At 46.6% G+C, this 17,645-nt stretch overlaps 1 protein-coding gene across 2 annotated transcripts in view; it reads left to right on the plus strand.

The window, feature by feature from the left end:
- The first annotated feature begins 13,502 nt into the window (after nucleotides 1-13,502).
- ANAPC4 (anaphase promoting complex subunit 4) overlaps nucleotides 13,503-17,645 on the plus strand; it is a 1,458,106-nt gene continuing 1,453,963 nt past the window's right edge. Inside the window, exon 1 of one of the 2 annotated variants that reach the window (XM_069631855.1) lies at nucleotides 13,503-13,702. In XM_069631855.1, coding sequence (XP_069487956.1) covers nucleotides 13,592-13,702 — 111 coding nt within the window. In that variant the 5' untranslated portion in view covers nucleotides 13,503-13,591. The remainder of the gene's footprint in view (nucleotides 13,703-17,645) is intronic. The other variant, XM_069631854.1, reaches the window with a different exon arrangement.

Genomic DNA, 17,645 nt, shown 5'->3' on the forward strand with positions numbered 1-17,645 from the left:
CCTCTCCTGTTCGGCCCCTCAATGAGGGTGCCCAACGGGAAAGGTGACCCACTGGCAGGACAATGTGTGCTGAGTAATTCCTTCTCAGCACAGTAATTGTCCTGGTAGCAGGACACCTTACCATTTCCGAAACCTCTGCCAAGACATTGTCCCAAGGAGCACCGGGCAGCAGCAGAGGGGCTCTCAAGTTGCTCTGTGTCAACAGAGAATTTCAATGAGAGCCATTAGGCACTGATGGGAGGGACGGGGGACTAATAGCATGGACCTTTGTCCCTTTAGAAATGTGCATAGGAGGGAGTGATCAGGTGTGAGAAGGTTGCATAATGCTGCAGGATTTATGAAATAATGACTATGGCTTTACCCAAGGGGGATTTGTTAGGCTCACATTAATCTGCATGAGGCTATTGTGACTTTGCATGCAGGATGGGGAGAATAAAACTAAATCCATCCTCTTATTGCTCAACATATTTCAATAATGATGTACAGTGTAAAGTTAATAATGAAAGGATAGTTTCTTATGTAATGTGCTTTGCTTCCAAGGCATTGCTTTAAATAAAGTATTATTTAAGCACATGAAATGCAAAGGTAAACCTCAATAAATATCTATATAAACTAAACCTGTGAAGATGTGCTGAGTTGCTTAAATTGTCCACATCCCGGTTTCACCATTTAACCAAAGTGTGTGATCCTTGGCAGATCATGTAATCAGACTGTGTCTTATCTGCAGCTCTGTAAGTGATTCACTTCAAAGCATATGTGTTAATATATTGTGCTGTTATATAAAAAAAATAAAGCGTGATTTGTGTTAGGGAGAATCCTCTGTTTAGGCTGAATTTCCTAACCTAGTGAGTCCCCCAGCAGCTTTGCTGGATTTCTGGAGTTTGTTTTTTTCCATCCTGCCAAGAGTGAGACTCTTTTCTCCCACGTGGTTAATTCCTTTGAATGTCAATGTGTTCTATGGGCTATGGGGTCTTTTACTCCATAGGGTCTCATGTGTTTTGCTATGTGTGTTACACCGCACCCTCCATGCCGTAACACTGGGGTGTCCTAGAGGATCCCCACCATAGACTCCATACCCTGGGACTGACTACTGTCTCCCAGGGCATGTAAAGTCACCATTGGCTTTTACTAGACCTAAATTTACTAACAGAACTAGTACAAACCATCCTATTGTGGACGTACTGGTAGGGGTAATTCGATTACCCCTGGGTCTGTTGTTCGAGGGGGCACTGTCCCGTCCCCCCTCGTCGAGTTTGGCTGGTGGCAGTGGAAACTACTTGTTATATTCGACCCCCAATATAATTCTATAGGATTCTTCCCATTGTTGGAGGCTTATACTTTTTCCCGTTAGTCTCTAACATACCACCGGTTCATTTGTCTTAAATAAATCTACCGGTTGGTGTTTTCTGCCAGAACTCATTTTTTAAAATGGCGTCTGTGTTCGCCTCTGTAACTCCGAACCAAAGGTTGAGCCCTTTGTTCCACTTTTGGCAGGCTTCTGCACAGAAGTCCTCCAAAGTGGTGCCATTCTGTCTGGGTACCACAGGGGGTGAGGGAGGGGGTTTAGGCACCCTGGACTGAGTTGCCTTGCCAACTCAAGTCGCACTCTGGTGTGATTGGCCCAAGTGGTGAGCCACCCCGCTCACCACTTAGCGTGTTCTGATTGACAGCTAGGCTGAATGAATGGGGGTTTTCTGCATAAAAGCAGGGCTTTTGGGACTGGATTTTCAGAAGTCGCCACAGGACCTAAGAATCCGACGAGGGTAAAGCTGAGCCGACCTGCAATGACGACACCTCCGGTGGAGCCCTGCTGAACCGACTCACCACTTCCCAACGACAGAGGAGATCTCCCGGCTGGAGAGGCTTCTTCCCCTGACTGGTGGGAACAACCTGTCCCTTTGCTTTTTCTTCGCTTCCAAGGCGTAGTGGTCGAATTGCCCATGCTGAGCACCCCGGCAACCGGATAGCCACTAGCCCGTACCATGACCAAAAGGTGGTGCCTTGTGATGGAGCACTCCGCGGCTGGTCTCTTCCCTGGTGGTGCAACGATCATCAACTTTCCTTCTACGACGAGATTATCTCATCTCTTGGCAAAGCCCCGACTTGCACCCACCACTTACAAGGTACTGTGTCCGCCTGGCGTCCCTTGTGACGGTTAGCGTGGGGTGTCTTAAATCCCTAGCTTTCCCTTGGGTCGCCTCCAGACCTTCTTAACTTTTTTTTCTAAACTGGTCCAACCTTTCTGTGACAATTTGCTACAAAGACTCGAAGTGCATTTCCACTGTGATACTTTTTGGGACATATCGCCTTGCCTCTCTCCGAGTGGGCCTGGCCTCTGAACTTTGAGATCCACAGTAGACCATGCCTTACTTGCCTTGCATTTGCTTCGTAAAAGTGTTGGTACCGAGTTGGTTTCATACCCTGCCTTTTCTCCCCCGTTCTAACGAATATTAGAGTGCCATCTAGGTTAAAGCATTCACCTCTGTCTGCAAATAAGTGGTACCGTTGAACCTAGACTTGTCGAAATATTGTTAGGGGATTGATATACTTATAGTAATTGTAATTGAAGTTGTTTGCCGTATTAGTGCCAGTGTGTTTTTCATAGATGTGTTTTTATAAATAAATAACTATATATCTTTACACCCAAGCTCTGTTCCGTGTCTGCTTGTTCTACTATGTAAATTGCCCTATTTTGTATACTCCACATACTGCCTAACTCTTCTTGAGGGAAGTCTGACTGCTCAGCCACAGCTACCAAGTGAATCTGTGTGGTACAGACTGCTACCAAGTGGGTTTACTGCCAAACACCTGTAGGCCTAAATCTAAATGTAGAGGGAACTGCACAGGTTTCCGCTTAACACTGGTGTACAGCGGTGGGATTTGTATCGAGTATACAGTTTAGAGTGCTTTTCAACACTTTAGGATAACTAACCACAAAGCTTAGCACTAAAAAGCAACTTTCAAAAACATGTCTACTATGGAAGTTTACAGTCAAGACTCCTTGTCAGGTGAAAATACTGAGAGTTTGAGAGCTCTCTGTAGACAAGATAATCTTTCTGTAAGAGGCAAGAAAGTAGAACTGATAGCGAGATTGCTGGAAAACCAAAGTCTGGGTACCGGTTCAGAGGAACCAACTTCTCCAGCAAATGTAGATAACAGTAATGGTGTTGATCTAAATCAAAGTTCTGATGATAGTGATGAAGAGGCTGAAGAGGAAGGAGAGGCTAACGAAACTGTCTCCCCTGCTCCTCTGCCTGCCTTACCAGCTGTACCTACAGGGCCTATAACAGGTCCCACACTAAGTCCTCAAGTCCTTGAACTAGAAAAGGATTACTGCTCAAACTGAACAGAAACACCAAGAAATGCAACAAATTCTTAGGCTCAGAGAAATGGAGCTCAAGCATGAGTTAGAAATGAAAAGGTTGTCTGTCGAAACTGCTTCTGTCTCTGGATCCTCTAGAAGTTCCAGTCCCAAAAGACCCCGGATGCCTAAGGAATTAATTGGTATGTATGAACCAAAGTTGGATGTGTTGGATTGGCTGAGTTTGTTTGAGTACAATCATGGGCTCCAGAACATCACAGGTAATGAGCTACTTACCTGGTTGTTCTCTAGGCTCCCCCCTGTTGCAACTGATGTGGTAATGGAGTTGGGGGAGGAGGATAGAAAAGAGTACAAAAGTGTGAAACTAGCTTTGATAGCTAGATTTGGGAAGACCCCTTCCCAGTATCTTAAGAGGTTTAGAACCCTCAAAAAGCATGATGGTACCCCTTGGGCTACCTGGGTGAGTGAAGGGTTCAAAAACTTAGAGGGATGGGTTAAGGGTTACAAGTTGAACACTTATGAGGGTATGAAGAATCTTTTTATGTTGGAGTCTATTTATGATGCCTGTTCTCCTGAGCTCAGACAGCACTTGGCTGATTCGAAGGAATTGGATTCCAGGAAGCTAGCTAAGGCTGCTGACTTGTGGGTTGCCAACAGGGCTACTCATAAGGATTCTGGGGCAACTCAGAAAAAGGATGAGGGAAAACAGCCTAAAAAAGACTCAAAAGAGAATTCTAATAACTCAAATTCCAAAGAGGGCCCCAAACAAAACCATAAGGGTAAGCCACAAGGAAAACCGCAGCAGAATAGTGTACCTTCTAGTGCCAAACCGGAGGGAAGCCAGAACAAGCCACCATTCCAGAAAGCATTCGGTAAATGCTTTGTTTGTGGCTCGACTGACCATGTGAAAGGAGATCCCAGATGCAAGGGTAAACCTTCAGGGGTCCAGCTTGTCTCCTTAGCCTCCGCTCCAGAGGAGGAAGTCCAAATGGCAAGTGGAAACTTTCTACTGCTGGCTGATGAACCCATTGGAGTCTCAGCCAGTGTTTCTTTAGTGTCTCTGGGTTTGTGGGAACAACAGAATTTAGATGTATATAACTCCATCCCCGATAATACTAAAGAGTATTATAAGGACAGTGTCCAGGTGAATGGTCAGGAGACGCCTGCCATTAGGGACACTGGGGCCAGCATAACTGTGGTGGATACATCTTTTTTTCAGGCTGAGGATGTTGCTAAGGCACCCAAACGCCTCACCAAGTTAGCTGGAGGGCCTGTACAGATGCTTCCCCAATTACCAGTTCTCATCCAGTGTAACGACATGACTGTGAAGATACCTGTCAGCATACAGAGTGAGGTACCAGGACGAGTTCTGTTGGGTAACGATTTAAAAACTCTTGGAGTTGTGTCTCATGCCCCCAGACCGCCTAGTAAACGGTTACAGGAGCTAACCAGGCCTGCAAGGGAGAGAACCATGAGAGGTACTCTCCAGGAGATGATGAAGAAAGATATCACTCCTGCTCCACTGGAATTGTCAGCTGCTGTCTCAAAGAAATCAGAAGCGAAAGGGAAACCTAAAACTTCTATACCGAAACCAGCAGCCCGCATTTCAGTGCAGCCAACAAGGGCTTCCCTTCGCTTGTCCAAAGTTACACCCGTAACTCCCCCTCCAGCTGAGACTGAGAGGGTGGTACAACCCTGTGTGGTAGAATTAGACTCTGAAGAAGAGCTAATGGAAGGCCAGGAACTCATTGGAGATCTGGATCCTGTTGACTATCCTGAGCTGCAGTCGTTACTGGCAGAAGGTGGACCCAGCAGGGCAGACAAAGGGAATGTCCAACTCTGGAAGGTCTTCGCCACCAGGCAGAAGCTCAGGCTGAAGGGCAAGAGCCTGGGAAATACAGGTTGCACTGGGAAGATGGCCTCTTCTACAGTGAACCGACCGAGTCTGCACCTGGAGACTACAAACGACTTGTAGTACCCCAAGAGAACAGACCACAGTTCTTGCAGTTAGCCCACGAGATTCCTTTGGCTGGTCACTTGAGTTTCAAGAAGACTAAGGAAAGGCTCTCTCTCTACTTTTATTGGCCGAAGATGGGGGCCGAAGTAGTAAAACACTGCAGGAGCTGCCACACCTGCCAGACCTCTGGTAAGGTGGGCTCCAAGATGTGGTACCTTCAGTGCCTCTCCCAGTTGTGGGAGTCCAATTTGAGAGAGTAGGGATTGACATAGTTGGTCCCCTTGATCCTCCAACCTCCTCAGGCAACAGGTTTATACTTGTTGTAGTAGACCATGCTACTAGGTATCCTGAGGCAATTCCTATGAGGACTGTTACAGCTCCGGCTATGGCTAAGGCCCTCCTTGGTATTTTTACCAGGGTCGGGTTTCCTAAGGAAGTAATCTCTGACAGGGGGTCAAACCTTATGTCCCACTACATGAAAGCCATGTGCAAAACCTGTGGAGTTACTTACAAGTTCTCGACAGCTTACCACCCACAAACCAATGGGTTGGTAGAAAGGTTCAACCGAACCATGAAGAGCATGATAGGTGCTTTAGAAGAACCCCTTAAAAGAAAGTGGGACCTTCTACTGCCATGCCTTCTCTTTGCTTATAGAGAAGTCCCTCAGAGGGAGTAGGTTATTCTCGCTTTGAGCTTCTCTATGGTCATCCCGTCAGAGGTCCATTGGCCCTGATTAAGGAGGGGTTGGAGAGTGCTCCTTCCCCCAAGCCATTCAGAGTGACTGACTACATGATAGGTCTCCGGTGGAGAATGTCGCACATGATGACAGAAGCAAGTGATAACTTGAAAGCTGGACAAGCATTGGTCAAGCACTGGCATGATCAAAAGGCTAACATGGTTGAGTTCACTCAAGACCAGCTAGTTATCGTTATGATCCCAACAAGGCAGAGGGCATTGCAAGACAAATGGATCGGACCCTTCAGAGTTGTGGGTAAACTCGGAGAGGTTAACTATCTGGTGGACTTGGGCAATCCCAAGGAGGCTCCGACAGTCTTCCACACCAACCGACTCAAAGCGTATGTCTCGAGACCTGATGTAGGAGCGTTGCTTCTAGCATCATCAGAGGAAGAAGAAGAGAGTGAAGCTTTTCCTGATCTCCTCAGAGGCTTACCTTTAGATGAAAAAATTGAAGGAGTAAATCTCTCTTCAGATCTGACACCTGAGCAACAAGAGGAGTGCAAATCTATGTTGAATCAGTTTGCCTCACTGTTCTCACTTTCACCAGGCTTGACCCCTTGGGGCCAGCATTGCATACTCATTGGTGACTGTCTGCCAGTCAAAAGAAGAGGATACCGAATGTCAGAAAACATACAAACCCACATCAAAGGTGAGGTCAGCAAGATGCTTGATCTCGGGGTAATAGAGCCCTCTACTAGTCCATGGTCTAGCCCAGTTGTGTTAGTACCAAAGGCAAGATCTAAAGAACTTAGATTCTGCGTGGATTATAGAGCTCTTAATGCAGTCACCAAGACTGATGCCCACCATTTGCCAAGAACAGATGAGTTGGTGGATAAACTTGGTTCCGCCAAGTTCCTCAGCACATTTGACTTGACGTCAGGCTATTGGCAAATAGCCCTGACGGACCATGCCAAGGAGAAAACTGCATTTTCTACCCCCATTGGCTTAATGCCTTTTGGATTGAAAAATGCACCTGCTACATTTCAATGGATGGTAAACCAGGTTCTGAATGGGATGGAGGACTTCTGCATGGCATACTTGGATGACATAGCAGTGTTCAGCAATTCCTGGGAAGAACATGTAACCCACCTAAGAGATGTTTTGCAGGCTCTTGGACGAGCCAGTCTGACCATAAAGGCGAGTAAATGCCAAATTGGACAGAGTAAGGTAGTCTATCTTGGACATGAGGTAGGAGGTGGAGAAATAAGGCCTTTGCTCAGTAAGATTGAAGCTGTGCAAAATTGGACAACACCTACTACTCAGACCCAGGTGAGAGCCTTCTTAGGTCTCACTGGGTATTACAGGAATTTCATTGAGAACTATGGGTCCATAGCTTCTCCTCTGAATGTCATCTCCTCTCCCAAATTTCCTAAAAAGGTTAGATGGAACGAGGAGTGCAATCAGGCTTTTGAAAACCTGAAAAGGGCTCTTTGCCAAGCCCCAGTACTCAGAGCTCCTGATTACTACCAAACTTTCATTGTGCAGACAGATGCTTCAAATGTAGGAATAGGTGCAGTACTCAGTCAACTGGATGGGAAAGATAGGGAGCACCCCGTTTGCTTCATCAGCCGCAAGCTGAAGGACCCTGAAACAAGGTGGGCAACAATCGAAAGAAAGTGCTTTGCTATCGTGTGGGCTCTGAAGAAGTTTAGGCCATACTTGTATGGTTCTACTTTTGTCATTCAGACTGACCACCAACCCTTGAGATGGTTAATGCAAATGAAAGGGGAAAACCCAAAACTACTGAGATGGTCGATCTGCCTGCAAAGGTTTGATTTCACCATTGAGCACAGGTCAAGGTGTCACCACCAAAATGCTGATGGTCTCTCTAGGATGTATATCAATGACTAGAGGTATGAGATTCATCCAGGAGTGGATTAAATCCTCCTGTCTCTTAGTCTGGGGGGTGGCGAGTGTTAGGGACAATTCTCTGTTTAGGCTGAATTTCCTAACCTAGTCAGTCCCCCGGCAGCTTTGCTGGATTTCTGGAGTTTGTTTTTTTCCATCCTGCCAAGAGTGAGACTCTTTTCTCCCACTCTTGGACGTGAATATGGTTAATTCCTTTGAATGTCAATGTGTTCTATGGGCTATGGGGTCTTTTACTCCATAGGGTCTCATGTGTTTTGCTATGTGTGTTATACCGCACCCTCCGTGCCGTAACACTGGGGTGTCCTAGAGGATCCCCACCATAGACTCCATACCCTGGGACTGACTACTGTCTCCCAGGGCATGTAAAGTCACCATTGGCTTTATTAGACCTAAATCTACTAACAGAACTAGTACAAACCATCCTATTGTGGACGTACTGGTAGGGGTAATTCGATTACCCCAGGGTCTGTTGTTCGAGGGGGCACTGTCCCGTCCCCCCTCGTCGAGTTTTGGCTGGTGGCAGTGGAAACTACTTGTTATATTCGACCCCGAATATAATTCTATGGGATTCTTCCCATTGTTCGAGGCTAATACTTTTCCCGTTAGTCTCTAACATACCGCCGGTTTATTTGTCTTAAATAAATCTACCGGTTGGTGTTTTCTGCCACAACTCGGTTTTTAAAATGGTGTCTGTGTTCGCCTCTGTAACTCCGAACCAAAGGTTGAGCCCTTTGTTCCACTTTTGGCGGGCTTCTGCACAGAAGCCCTCCAAAGTGGTGCCATTCTGTCTGGGTACCACAGGGGGTGTGGGAGGGGGTTTAGGCACCCTGGACTGAGTTGCCTTGCCAACTCAAGTCGCACTCTGGTGTGATTGGCCCAAGTGGTGAGCCACCCCGCTCACCACTTAGCGTGTTCTGATTGACAGCTAGGCTGAATGAATGGGGGTTTTCTGCATAAAAGCAGGGCTTTTGGGACTGGATCTTCAGAAGTCGCCACAGGACCTAAGAATCCGACGAGGGTAAAGCTGAGCCGACCTGCAACGATGACACCTCCGGTGGAGCCCTGCTGAACCGTCTCACCACTTTCCAACAACAGAGGAGATCTCCCGGCTGGAGAGTCTTCTTCCCCTGACTGGTGGGAACAACCAGTCCCTTTGCTTTTTCTTCGCTTCTAAGGCGTAGTGGTCGAATTGCCCATGCTGAGCACCCCGGCAACCGGATAGCCACTAGCCCGTACCGCGACCAAAAGGTGGTGCCTTGTGACAGAGCACTCCGTGGCTGCTCTCTTCCCTGGTGGTGCAACGATCTTCAACTTTCCTTCGACAACGAGATCATCTCATCTCTTGGCAAAGCCCCGACTTGCACCCACCACCAGGAACAACTGCCCCGCCGGAGCTGTCTCTGCACTTACAAGGTACTGTGTCCGCCTGGCGTCCCTTGTGACGGTTAGCGTGGGGTGTCTTAAATCCCTACCTTTCCCTTGGGTCGCCTCCAGACCTTCTTAACTTTTTGTTCTAAACTGGTCCAACCTTTCTGTGACAATTTGCTACAAAGACTCGAAGTGCATTTCCACTGTGATACTTTTTGGGACATATCGCCTTGCCTCTCTCCGAGTGGGCCTGGCCTCTGAACTTTGTGATCCACAGTAGACCCTGCCTTACTTGCGTTGCATTTGCTTCGTAAAAGTGTTGGTACCGAGTTGGTTTCATACCCTGCCTTTTCTCTCCCGTTCTAGCGAATATTAGAGTGGAATCTAGGTTAAAGCATTCACCTCTGTCTGCAAATAAGTGGTGCCGTTGAACCTAGACTTGTCGAAATATTGTTAGGGGATTGATATACTTATAGTAATTGTAATTGAAGTTGTTTGCCATATTAGTGCCAGTGTGTTTTTCATAGATGTGTTTTTATAAATAAATAACTATATATCTTTACACCCAAGCTCTGTTCCGTGTCTGCTTGTTCTTCTGTGTAAATTGCCCTATTTTTTATACTCCACATACTGCGTAACTCTTCTTGAGGGAAGTCTGACTGCTCAGCCACAGCTACCAAGTGAATCTGTGTGGTACAGACTGCTACCAAGTGGGTTTACTGCCAAACACCTGTAGGCCTAAATCTTTTGCAGTGGTCCCAGAGGGAACTGCACAGGTTTCCGCTTAACAATTTGCTCCATATATAACAGTGCAATTTAGGTATTTTGCACCACTTGGCCTACTTATGACAACTTATTCTAAAGTCACTTCCATGGTGCCTCCAAGTATCAAAGACTGATGATGCTCCTTGCGATGTGCTTTCTCTGAAGTAATTTCTGTTGGTGCAATCCATATGCAAATTCGGAGATATGCATGTATTTTGCCCCAGAGCGCCTGGACAGAGCTCCAACAGATGAGTTCCCTGCATCTGTAATGATTCTGCAGTTTTTTTTTGTTAAAATGCCATATGCCACTAGTGATGTTACCAAAAAAGTAAATTGGGACAGGGGTGGGACGGTTTGTGGGCGTGAGTGAGACAACCTGAAATTGCGTGCACTGCATGTGAGGGGAAAGTAGCAGGAGTTTCATTGTGGCTGTCCCCCCACCCGCTCTTGTAATGCTGAATACTCCCCTGACTGGACAATATGGAACTCAGACGTTGCGTTATGCTGGTATTATGCAACATTTGGTACCCCATACCGAAGCTCGGAACTGTCCTACTTTGGTCTGTGATCTGCGAAGACAGCCGAAGACAGGGTATACCGGATCGGTATGGGATACCAAATATTACATAACACCACCCCTTTGCGCAGGATCCAATTGCATTCCAAGAAGTGTGGCTGTCACGTGAGCGGGTGAGCCTGATAATAGAGACACTGCGCAAGTGCGATATCCCTGGTACGCAGTGTTGCCAGGTCTGCTTATTATAAGCGACTTTGGCCTTGTTTTTGCCAAAAGTCGCTTATAATATTTGGAGGTCGCTTGTCGCGGTTTTTGTCCGCTTGTTGGACCATCTGTGCGCATGTTATTGGGCTTGTTTACACTGCAGATAAGCCCATTACACGTCGCACAGAGCGTCCTGCACTGGGCTGCTGGCAGCCCATTACAACATGCGATTGCTCCTTTGTCTTGCTACTGGGTGCTCCCTGTATTTTGCATATGCAAAGGAGTTTGGCACTGATGGGATCGTTATATGCCCACTAGGTGGCCCATAAATGGCAAATGCCTAAACATATGTAAAAAGAAAGCTCACTTTAAAAGTTTAGTCATGCTGTCACCACACACTGACATGTAAAGAAGGGATTGTTTTAGTTTACCAAATGTTTTTAAGAACATAGTCACACTATAGCAATGTTATCCTGGTAATATCACCAGTGCTGCTGCATTATCCACTAAAGTCTGTTATTTTTTTTTTTTGCAAGACTTGGTTAGATATCCAAGGATTCAGTGTCACTGGAGTCTATGTACAACATCTTCTCAGAGAGAGTTTATTATTTTCAAGCTTCCAGTTGGCGATGTTACAATGTATTTAACATTCTTCTAATTCGGTTCATGTTGTTGGTTACCTTGTTCACCCACCACAATATGCACAATTCCATCTGAAATTGTCAATCTGTAGAACAAGTGCCGGTCGTCCATCGTCCCCACTACAATTGGCAGATGTTGCAAACGGATGACCAAAGCCATGTTGAGCTTAATCAGTACACACATCTGTAAAACCAATAGATGTTTTCTTAACAAGTAGTAGCAGAGACCCAAGGCAATTTTGTGGGCAGCCAATTAAAACCAAGCTTTAAACTTTGTGTGCCCCATTTAGCCTTCTACGGTGATCAATTTCAACATAGATATACTGTGCGATCAGCAGCCAGGATTACCTGTTTTTCAAACAGCTCTTTGTCATAGGTTCATAGCTCTCAACTCACATGCTTTTGGCGGGGGTCACCCGCCTTGTAAAGGGCAGGTTCCTGTCCACTCACAACTGTGAGATGCTGAACGCTCTATAACCAAATACTGTCTGCTCTACCGCCAAAATGGATTGTTCTGCATTGAACATAGCCAGCCAGACGTTTATTATAATCATTCTTTAGCCAAGTAATGTTGCTACACAACGTTTATTAACTAATCTCAAAGTGAATAAAATACAGCATAGCTCTCAAACATTTATGTCGCAAAGGCGGGTGAAAACACCGGATGTTATCATACATGCCAACCCTCCCGATTTAGGCGGGAGACGCCCGATTTTGAGGTGTAAAATATTGCTATTTTTCACAGTCTCCCGCCTAAAATAACTGTAGCCCCAATGCATTCCTATGGGGGAATATGCATCTCCCGATTTCCCTGTGGAAATCTCTCTCCCATGTGCATCTGAATGTTGACATGTATGTGTTATTATTGGCAGGTGAGAGGCCCATTGAAATGAATGGGCGTGCACAAGGCTTGGCGGGTGAGTCAGCTGTTTACAAAGCGGTGACACCCGCCAAAAGCGTGTGAGTTGGGAGCTATGATACACATACATGCCAACCCTCCCGATTTAGGCGGGAGACTCCCGATTTTTCCGCAAAAAATCGGGCTATTTTTCACTGTCTCCCGCCTGAAATAGCTGTAGCCCCAATGCATTCCTATGGGGAAATGTTGGTCTCCCGATTTCCCCATACTTGCCAACCCTACCGATTTAGGCGGTAGGATACCGCTTTTTAAGCCGTCCTACCGCTTTATTGGCAACAAATACCGATTTTTCTTTTTTTTTTAACATTTTTCTTTTTTTTGTACATTTTTTTTTGCCCGCGCCAGTCTTTCAAGGGCTCCCCCGATCTGGTGTAGCAGGAAAAGGCACGGCATGCACACTTTTGATGACAGGCACCTACTGCGGTGGGCTAAATGCGCCCCTCCGCCGCGGGTGCTTTTGACAAAAGGCGCCATTAGCCCCCTACCACGCCAGCTCGGGGGAGTCTTTCAAGGGCTCCCCCGAGCTGGCTTAGCGGGAGAAGGCACAGCTTGCAGGCTTTTGATGTAAAAGGCGCCCACGGCGGTGGGCTTAATGCGCCCCTCCGCCACGGGTGCCTTTGACAAAAGGCGTGATTAGCCCCCCACCACGCCATCTCGGGGGAGTCTTTCAAGGGCTCCCCCGAGCTGGCGTGGTGGCAGAAGGCGTGGCAGGCGCCTCATTGTCATTGAATGCACCCACGGCAGCGGGCTCATTCAATGACAATGGGCTGCTGACGTGCCCTATTCCTCCCATTACCTCCTCGTCTGACTATTTTTGAAACTTTAAGATTCCTACAGATTTTTGGTCACAGAATGTTGGCATGTATGTTTCCCTTTGGAAATCTCCCTCCCAGCTGTGTCTGAATGTTGGCATGTATGGATACAGAGTACACATTAAGAAAGTATATTTCATGCAAGCATTATTTTGCATTCTGGGACTTCTAGTCTCCATTCAATGAGAAATTGTTGTTCTAACACAGTCAGTGTTCTGTCTATGTATGTTGTTGATGTTGTTATGTTTCTTACTTTTGAGACCTTTCCACAACGTTTTACGCGCACGCTTGTTTTTTCAGCTTATTTGGATGAGAGGCAGCTTGTTTTGGGTCTGTTTTGGAAGGGCATTCAGCTTATTCTTTTCTTCCGACCTGGCAACACTGCAGAGACGTGGTTGTCACGTGACACGCACGCTGTCACTCGCAGCATGTTTCATTTCAGCGCCGGGAATTAGCCGCTAGTTTGTAGTGTGTGCACCATGCCTTCTTCGTTTCGCCAGGTGGGGGAAAAGCAGTTGCCGCATGAGATCGTTTTCATGGCTTGGTCTCCAAAACGGGACCTTATCGCTCTATCTAACAAAGTTGGCGAGGTAAGAAATACGTATCCATCATTGCAGGCATTTCTTTAGCTACACTGTGCTCATGGAGCTGTCAGGACATATCTCATATATCAGATGATTTGTTCTCACAAGGTAATGTCCGTAGTGACACGATGTTTCCAGGTGACAGCCCTGATGCGTTCACTGAAAGACACCTAACGTCAGTAGCCCATTGCTAGCCCCCACAGTGCATGCCTCAAAGTGAGTTGCAAGGGGCCTTGCAAGTAACGGAACAGAACCAATGTTCTAGGACGTTGAGGAGGATCGATCAGACATCCTAACAGTTCAGTGACGTTTCGTGGTGTTTTTGGTATTATTCGAAAACAACGATTTTTTGACCGCTCACACAGCAATCTGACTGTAAAAGGGGTCTAACCATGGGGAGTATTTAGCATTGCAAGACAGGGACAGCCACGAAATAAGTCCAACTTTTCCCACCATACGCAGTACGCACGATTTCATACGTTCTCATTCGCGCCCACCCCAATCTAGGTTTTTGGTAACATAAGTGGCAGATGGCATAACACATAACAACAAAAAAAATGCAGTATCATTACAGATGCAGGAAACTCATCTATTAGAGCTCTGTCCAGGTGCTCTGGGGCAACATTCATGCAAACCTCCTAATTTGCATATGTATTTCACCAACAGAAGTGACTTCACAGAAAAAGGCATCGCAGATAGCATCATCAGTCTTTGAAACTTGGAGGCACCATGGAAGTGACTTTAGAATAAGTTGCCACAAGTAAGCCAAGTGGCAAATAACTTTGTTGTGCAAAATACCTAAATGGCACTATTATTATATATGGAGCAACTCTATAGTCATTAGGCTTTTTAAAAATTATAATAGCATGATATATTACCATAAGCTATGAAGTGAATCAGAATCACTTACAGAGCTGCAACTAAGACACCATGCGATTAAATGATTTGCCCAGGATCACACACTTGTTAAATGGTGAAACCAGGATTTGGACAATTTAAGCAACTGAGCACATCTTTCTGGGTTTAGATGATATATATATTTATTAAGGTTTTGCTTTGCATTGTATGTGCTTAAATAATACTACAGCTTTATAGACCTGCAGCGAAGGCCGTACCAGACGCTATGGGCCCTGAAGACCGAGTTAATGAGGTATGAGGAACTGTAACACCCGGTACGGCCCGAGCTGCCGGTCTATAAAGCTATTAGAACACCCTCTGTTTTTAATTAAAGTATAATAAATAAGACATGTTTAATTGAAGTACAAAAAATTGCAAAATGGTAAATAAATGTTGCAGACATTTATTTACCATTTTGCAATTTTTTGTACTTCAATTAAACATGTCTCATTTTGTATAGGGTGGTGGGAGGAGTATGCCATTAAAGAGGAATCAGGTGTGGGTATGCCTGCCCACTGTTGTAATTATGGTAATTTCGTGTGTTTTTCCCCCCACTACAGAAATGTAAGCTTCCAATTATTCCACACTAACATGCAGTTACAAAACATTTGCAAGCAGCATCTGCATATACACTAATTTAGCAGGCTATCAACTTACATTTGTGTGCCCTTCTTTTCCATTAGCCTTTCCATGCACCAATGAACGTGAGGAGGTGAGGGCAAGGTTCCCTGTGACTTTGTTGCCGGAAAAAAAGATATATTTACAATCCACATTAAGCTAAAATGCAGCTTTTACACTTGCTGAAACGCTTTCCTTCCGACCTGAAACCGGAAAGCGTTTCTTTCGGGCTTCCTTTCTGTGGGCGGGGCTACGTGGCACATGTTGGTCTTCCAACGTGTTTATTCGGAAACGGAAAGTTAACTCTTTCCGTCCCGAACGTACATGGAGACCAACGCGTCCAGTTTACAGGCCTCTACATCTGCTAGCAGCTCCACTGGAACACGTAAGTAATTACAACCCGATTTGCAGGCTGTATTCAATCTGCCGGCTATACCAGTTTGTTTAGCCCGCAGATTGAACAATCAGGATTGCGAAACACCCGCTAAGGTGTTCTAATTTTATTTATGGCAATACTTTGGAAACAAACCACATTACATTATAAACTAGCCTTTCCTAGTAAACTAACTATACACTATATACATTGTCATGGAAATATGTTGAGCAATACGAGTATGGCTTTAGTTTTTTTCTCACCATCCTGCATGCAAAGTCACAATAGCAACATGCAGACTAATGTGAGCTTAACAAACCCCTCTTGGGTTTTAAAGCCATAGTAATTATTTCATAAAGCATGCAACATTATGCACCCTTCTCACCACTCTTTCCTATTCCCATTTCCAAAGGGACAAAAGTCCGAGCTAATAGTCCCCCATCCACCAGTGTCTAATGGCTCACATTCCAAGGCTCTGTTGGCACAGAGCAATGTGAGAGCCTCTCTGCTGCCTGAAGCTCCTTGGGACATTGTCCTGGCAGCGCGACACTTCTCCTGTTTGGAAAGGGTAAGGTGTCCTGCTGCCAGGATAATGAGCGTGCTGAGCAGGAATTGCTCAGCATATATTGTCCTGCCAGCGGGACACCTTTCCCGTTGGGTACCCTAATTAAGGTGCTGAATGGGAGAGGTGTGCCACTGACAAATGTCCCGGTCTTACTCTTAAAAGAGCCACAGGGGAGCAGCCTGCCCCTCCTTCCCCCGCTGGGTACACTCGTGGGTCTGACAGTTGACACATTAACCTAACAGTAAGATTGTAATTTACGGCACTGTTAACTGAGCAGATTGCTTCATGTGCTGTTTTGATGTGACCTGCCGTTGTAATGCAACAATAATAGCCTCATTATGCCTGCATTACTTAACTTGTCATCTTCATTACTGTAGGCCTGCTCTTCCTCCCCACGGTACTTCTGAGGCAACCTACCTCGATTCTCAGGAACCCATTTTCAAATTCTACTTTTTGCCCTATGCTTCGCCCCTCTTATTGGGAGTACTATATCCCCAGTGTCCCAGCATGCTGTAGTTGATGACCACACCTGGGACCCACTCCATCCATGCAGGTAGGAACGTAAGCACTGTTACTCTTATAGAGGAACTAAGAGTATTGAAGATTACCGTAAATAATCCAGGCATTATCTCCACGCCCCTTCTCCTTCAGTACTTATGAGGCAGCGGCCTCCATGACCGGAATCCCTTTTCTATTTTTACTCCTGCTCCTAACTTATACCAGGGAGTATAACACGCCCCTCACCCCAGCGACACCCTGTTTGTTCAGTTTCTGCCTTTTGGCAGGTACCCTGGTGGGCTGCTGGGCTACTCTCCTCACAATCCTCCCTCGGCAGGGCCCTGGCAGGCTGCGAACCAAGCTCCCCCCAGGAGGGCCAACAGCGGGGCTGTTCTGTCACAGATGGGGTCGAGGGGCTCCCAGCGTTTCCTGCGGGACAAGGAGAGCTAGTGGATCGGTTCCTGTCGGCACACCTTGCTCCCGCTGGGCAGTCATGTCTCCTTCCACCTCCCTCTGGCTGGTTGAGGGTCTGGCAGACATTTTCTCCAGGACGTCGGGCCCAGGGCGCGGAATCGCCATGCCTGGGCCCCTCGGGTAAGAGTGCAGGGGCACGCAGGGCAGCCTTGATGTTGGCCACGGCCGAGCGCCTGACTGTTGTCTGGATACGCTGGGCTGCCTAGCGGCTTCGGCATGATGGTGTCGTTGTGACGGGCGGGCTGTTCTGTTCCTACTTAGCTGACAGTCTTGCCGGGGCTGCTTGCTGCTGGCTGGGTTGGGATGTGCTATGTTTGCCTTCTACTCTGGAGATCTGCACGCTGCTGACTGCGACTGTCTGCCATTATGGGGAAACATGCTGCTAAATGGCGGCATGTTGAGGTGACTCCTACAGCTCTTCTTCACATGAGGAAGGGCATCGGACTAAGAGGCACCATTCCTCCTTGGACGTCACTGATACCAGGCTGGTGCGGCTGTTTCATAAGGCTTTGCAGAAGGAAGAT

The sequence above is a fragment of the Ambystoma mexicanum genome, chromosome 6q (assembly GCF_040938575.1).
Source record: "Ambystoma mexicanum isolate Mex_15411 chromosome 6q, UKY_AmexF1_1, whole genome shotgun sequence".
Taxonomy (NCBI): Eukaryota; Metazoa; Chordata; class Amphibia; order Caudata; family Ambystomatidae; genus Ambystoma; species Ambystoma mexicanum.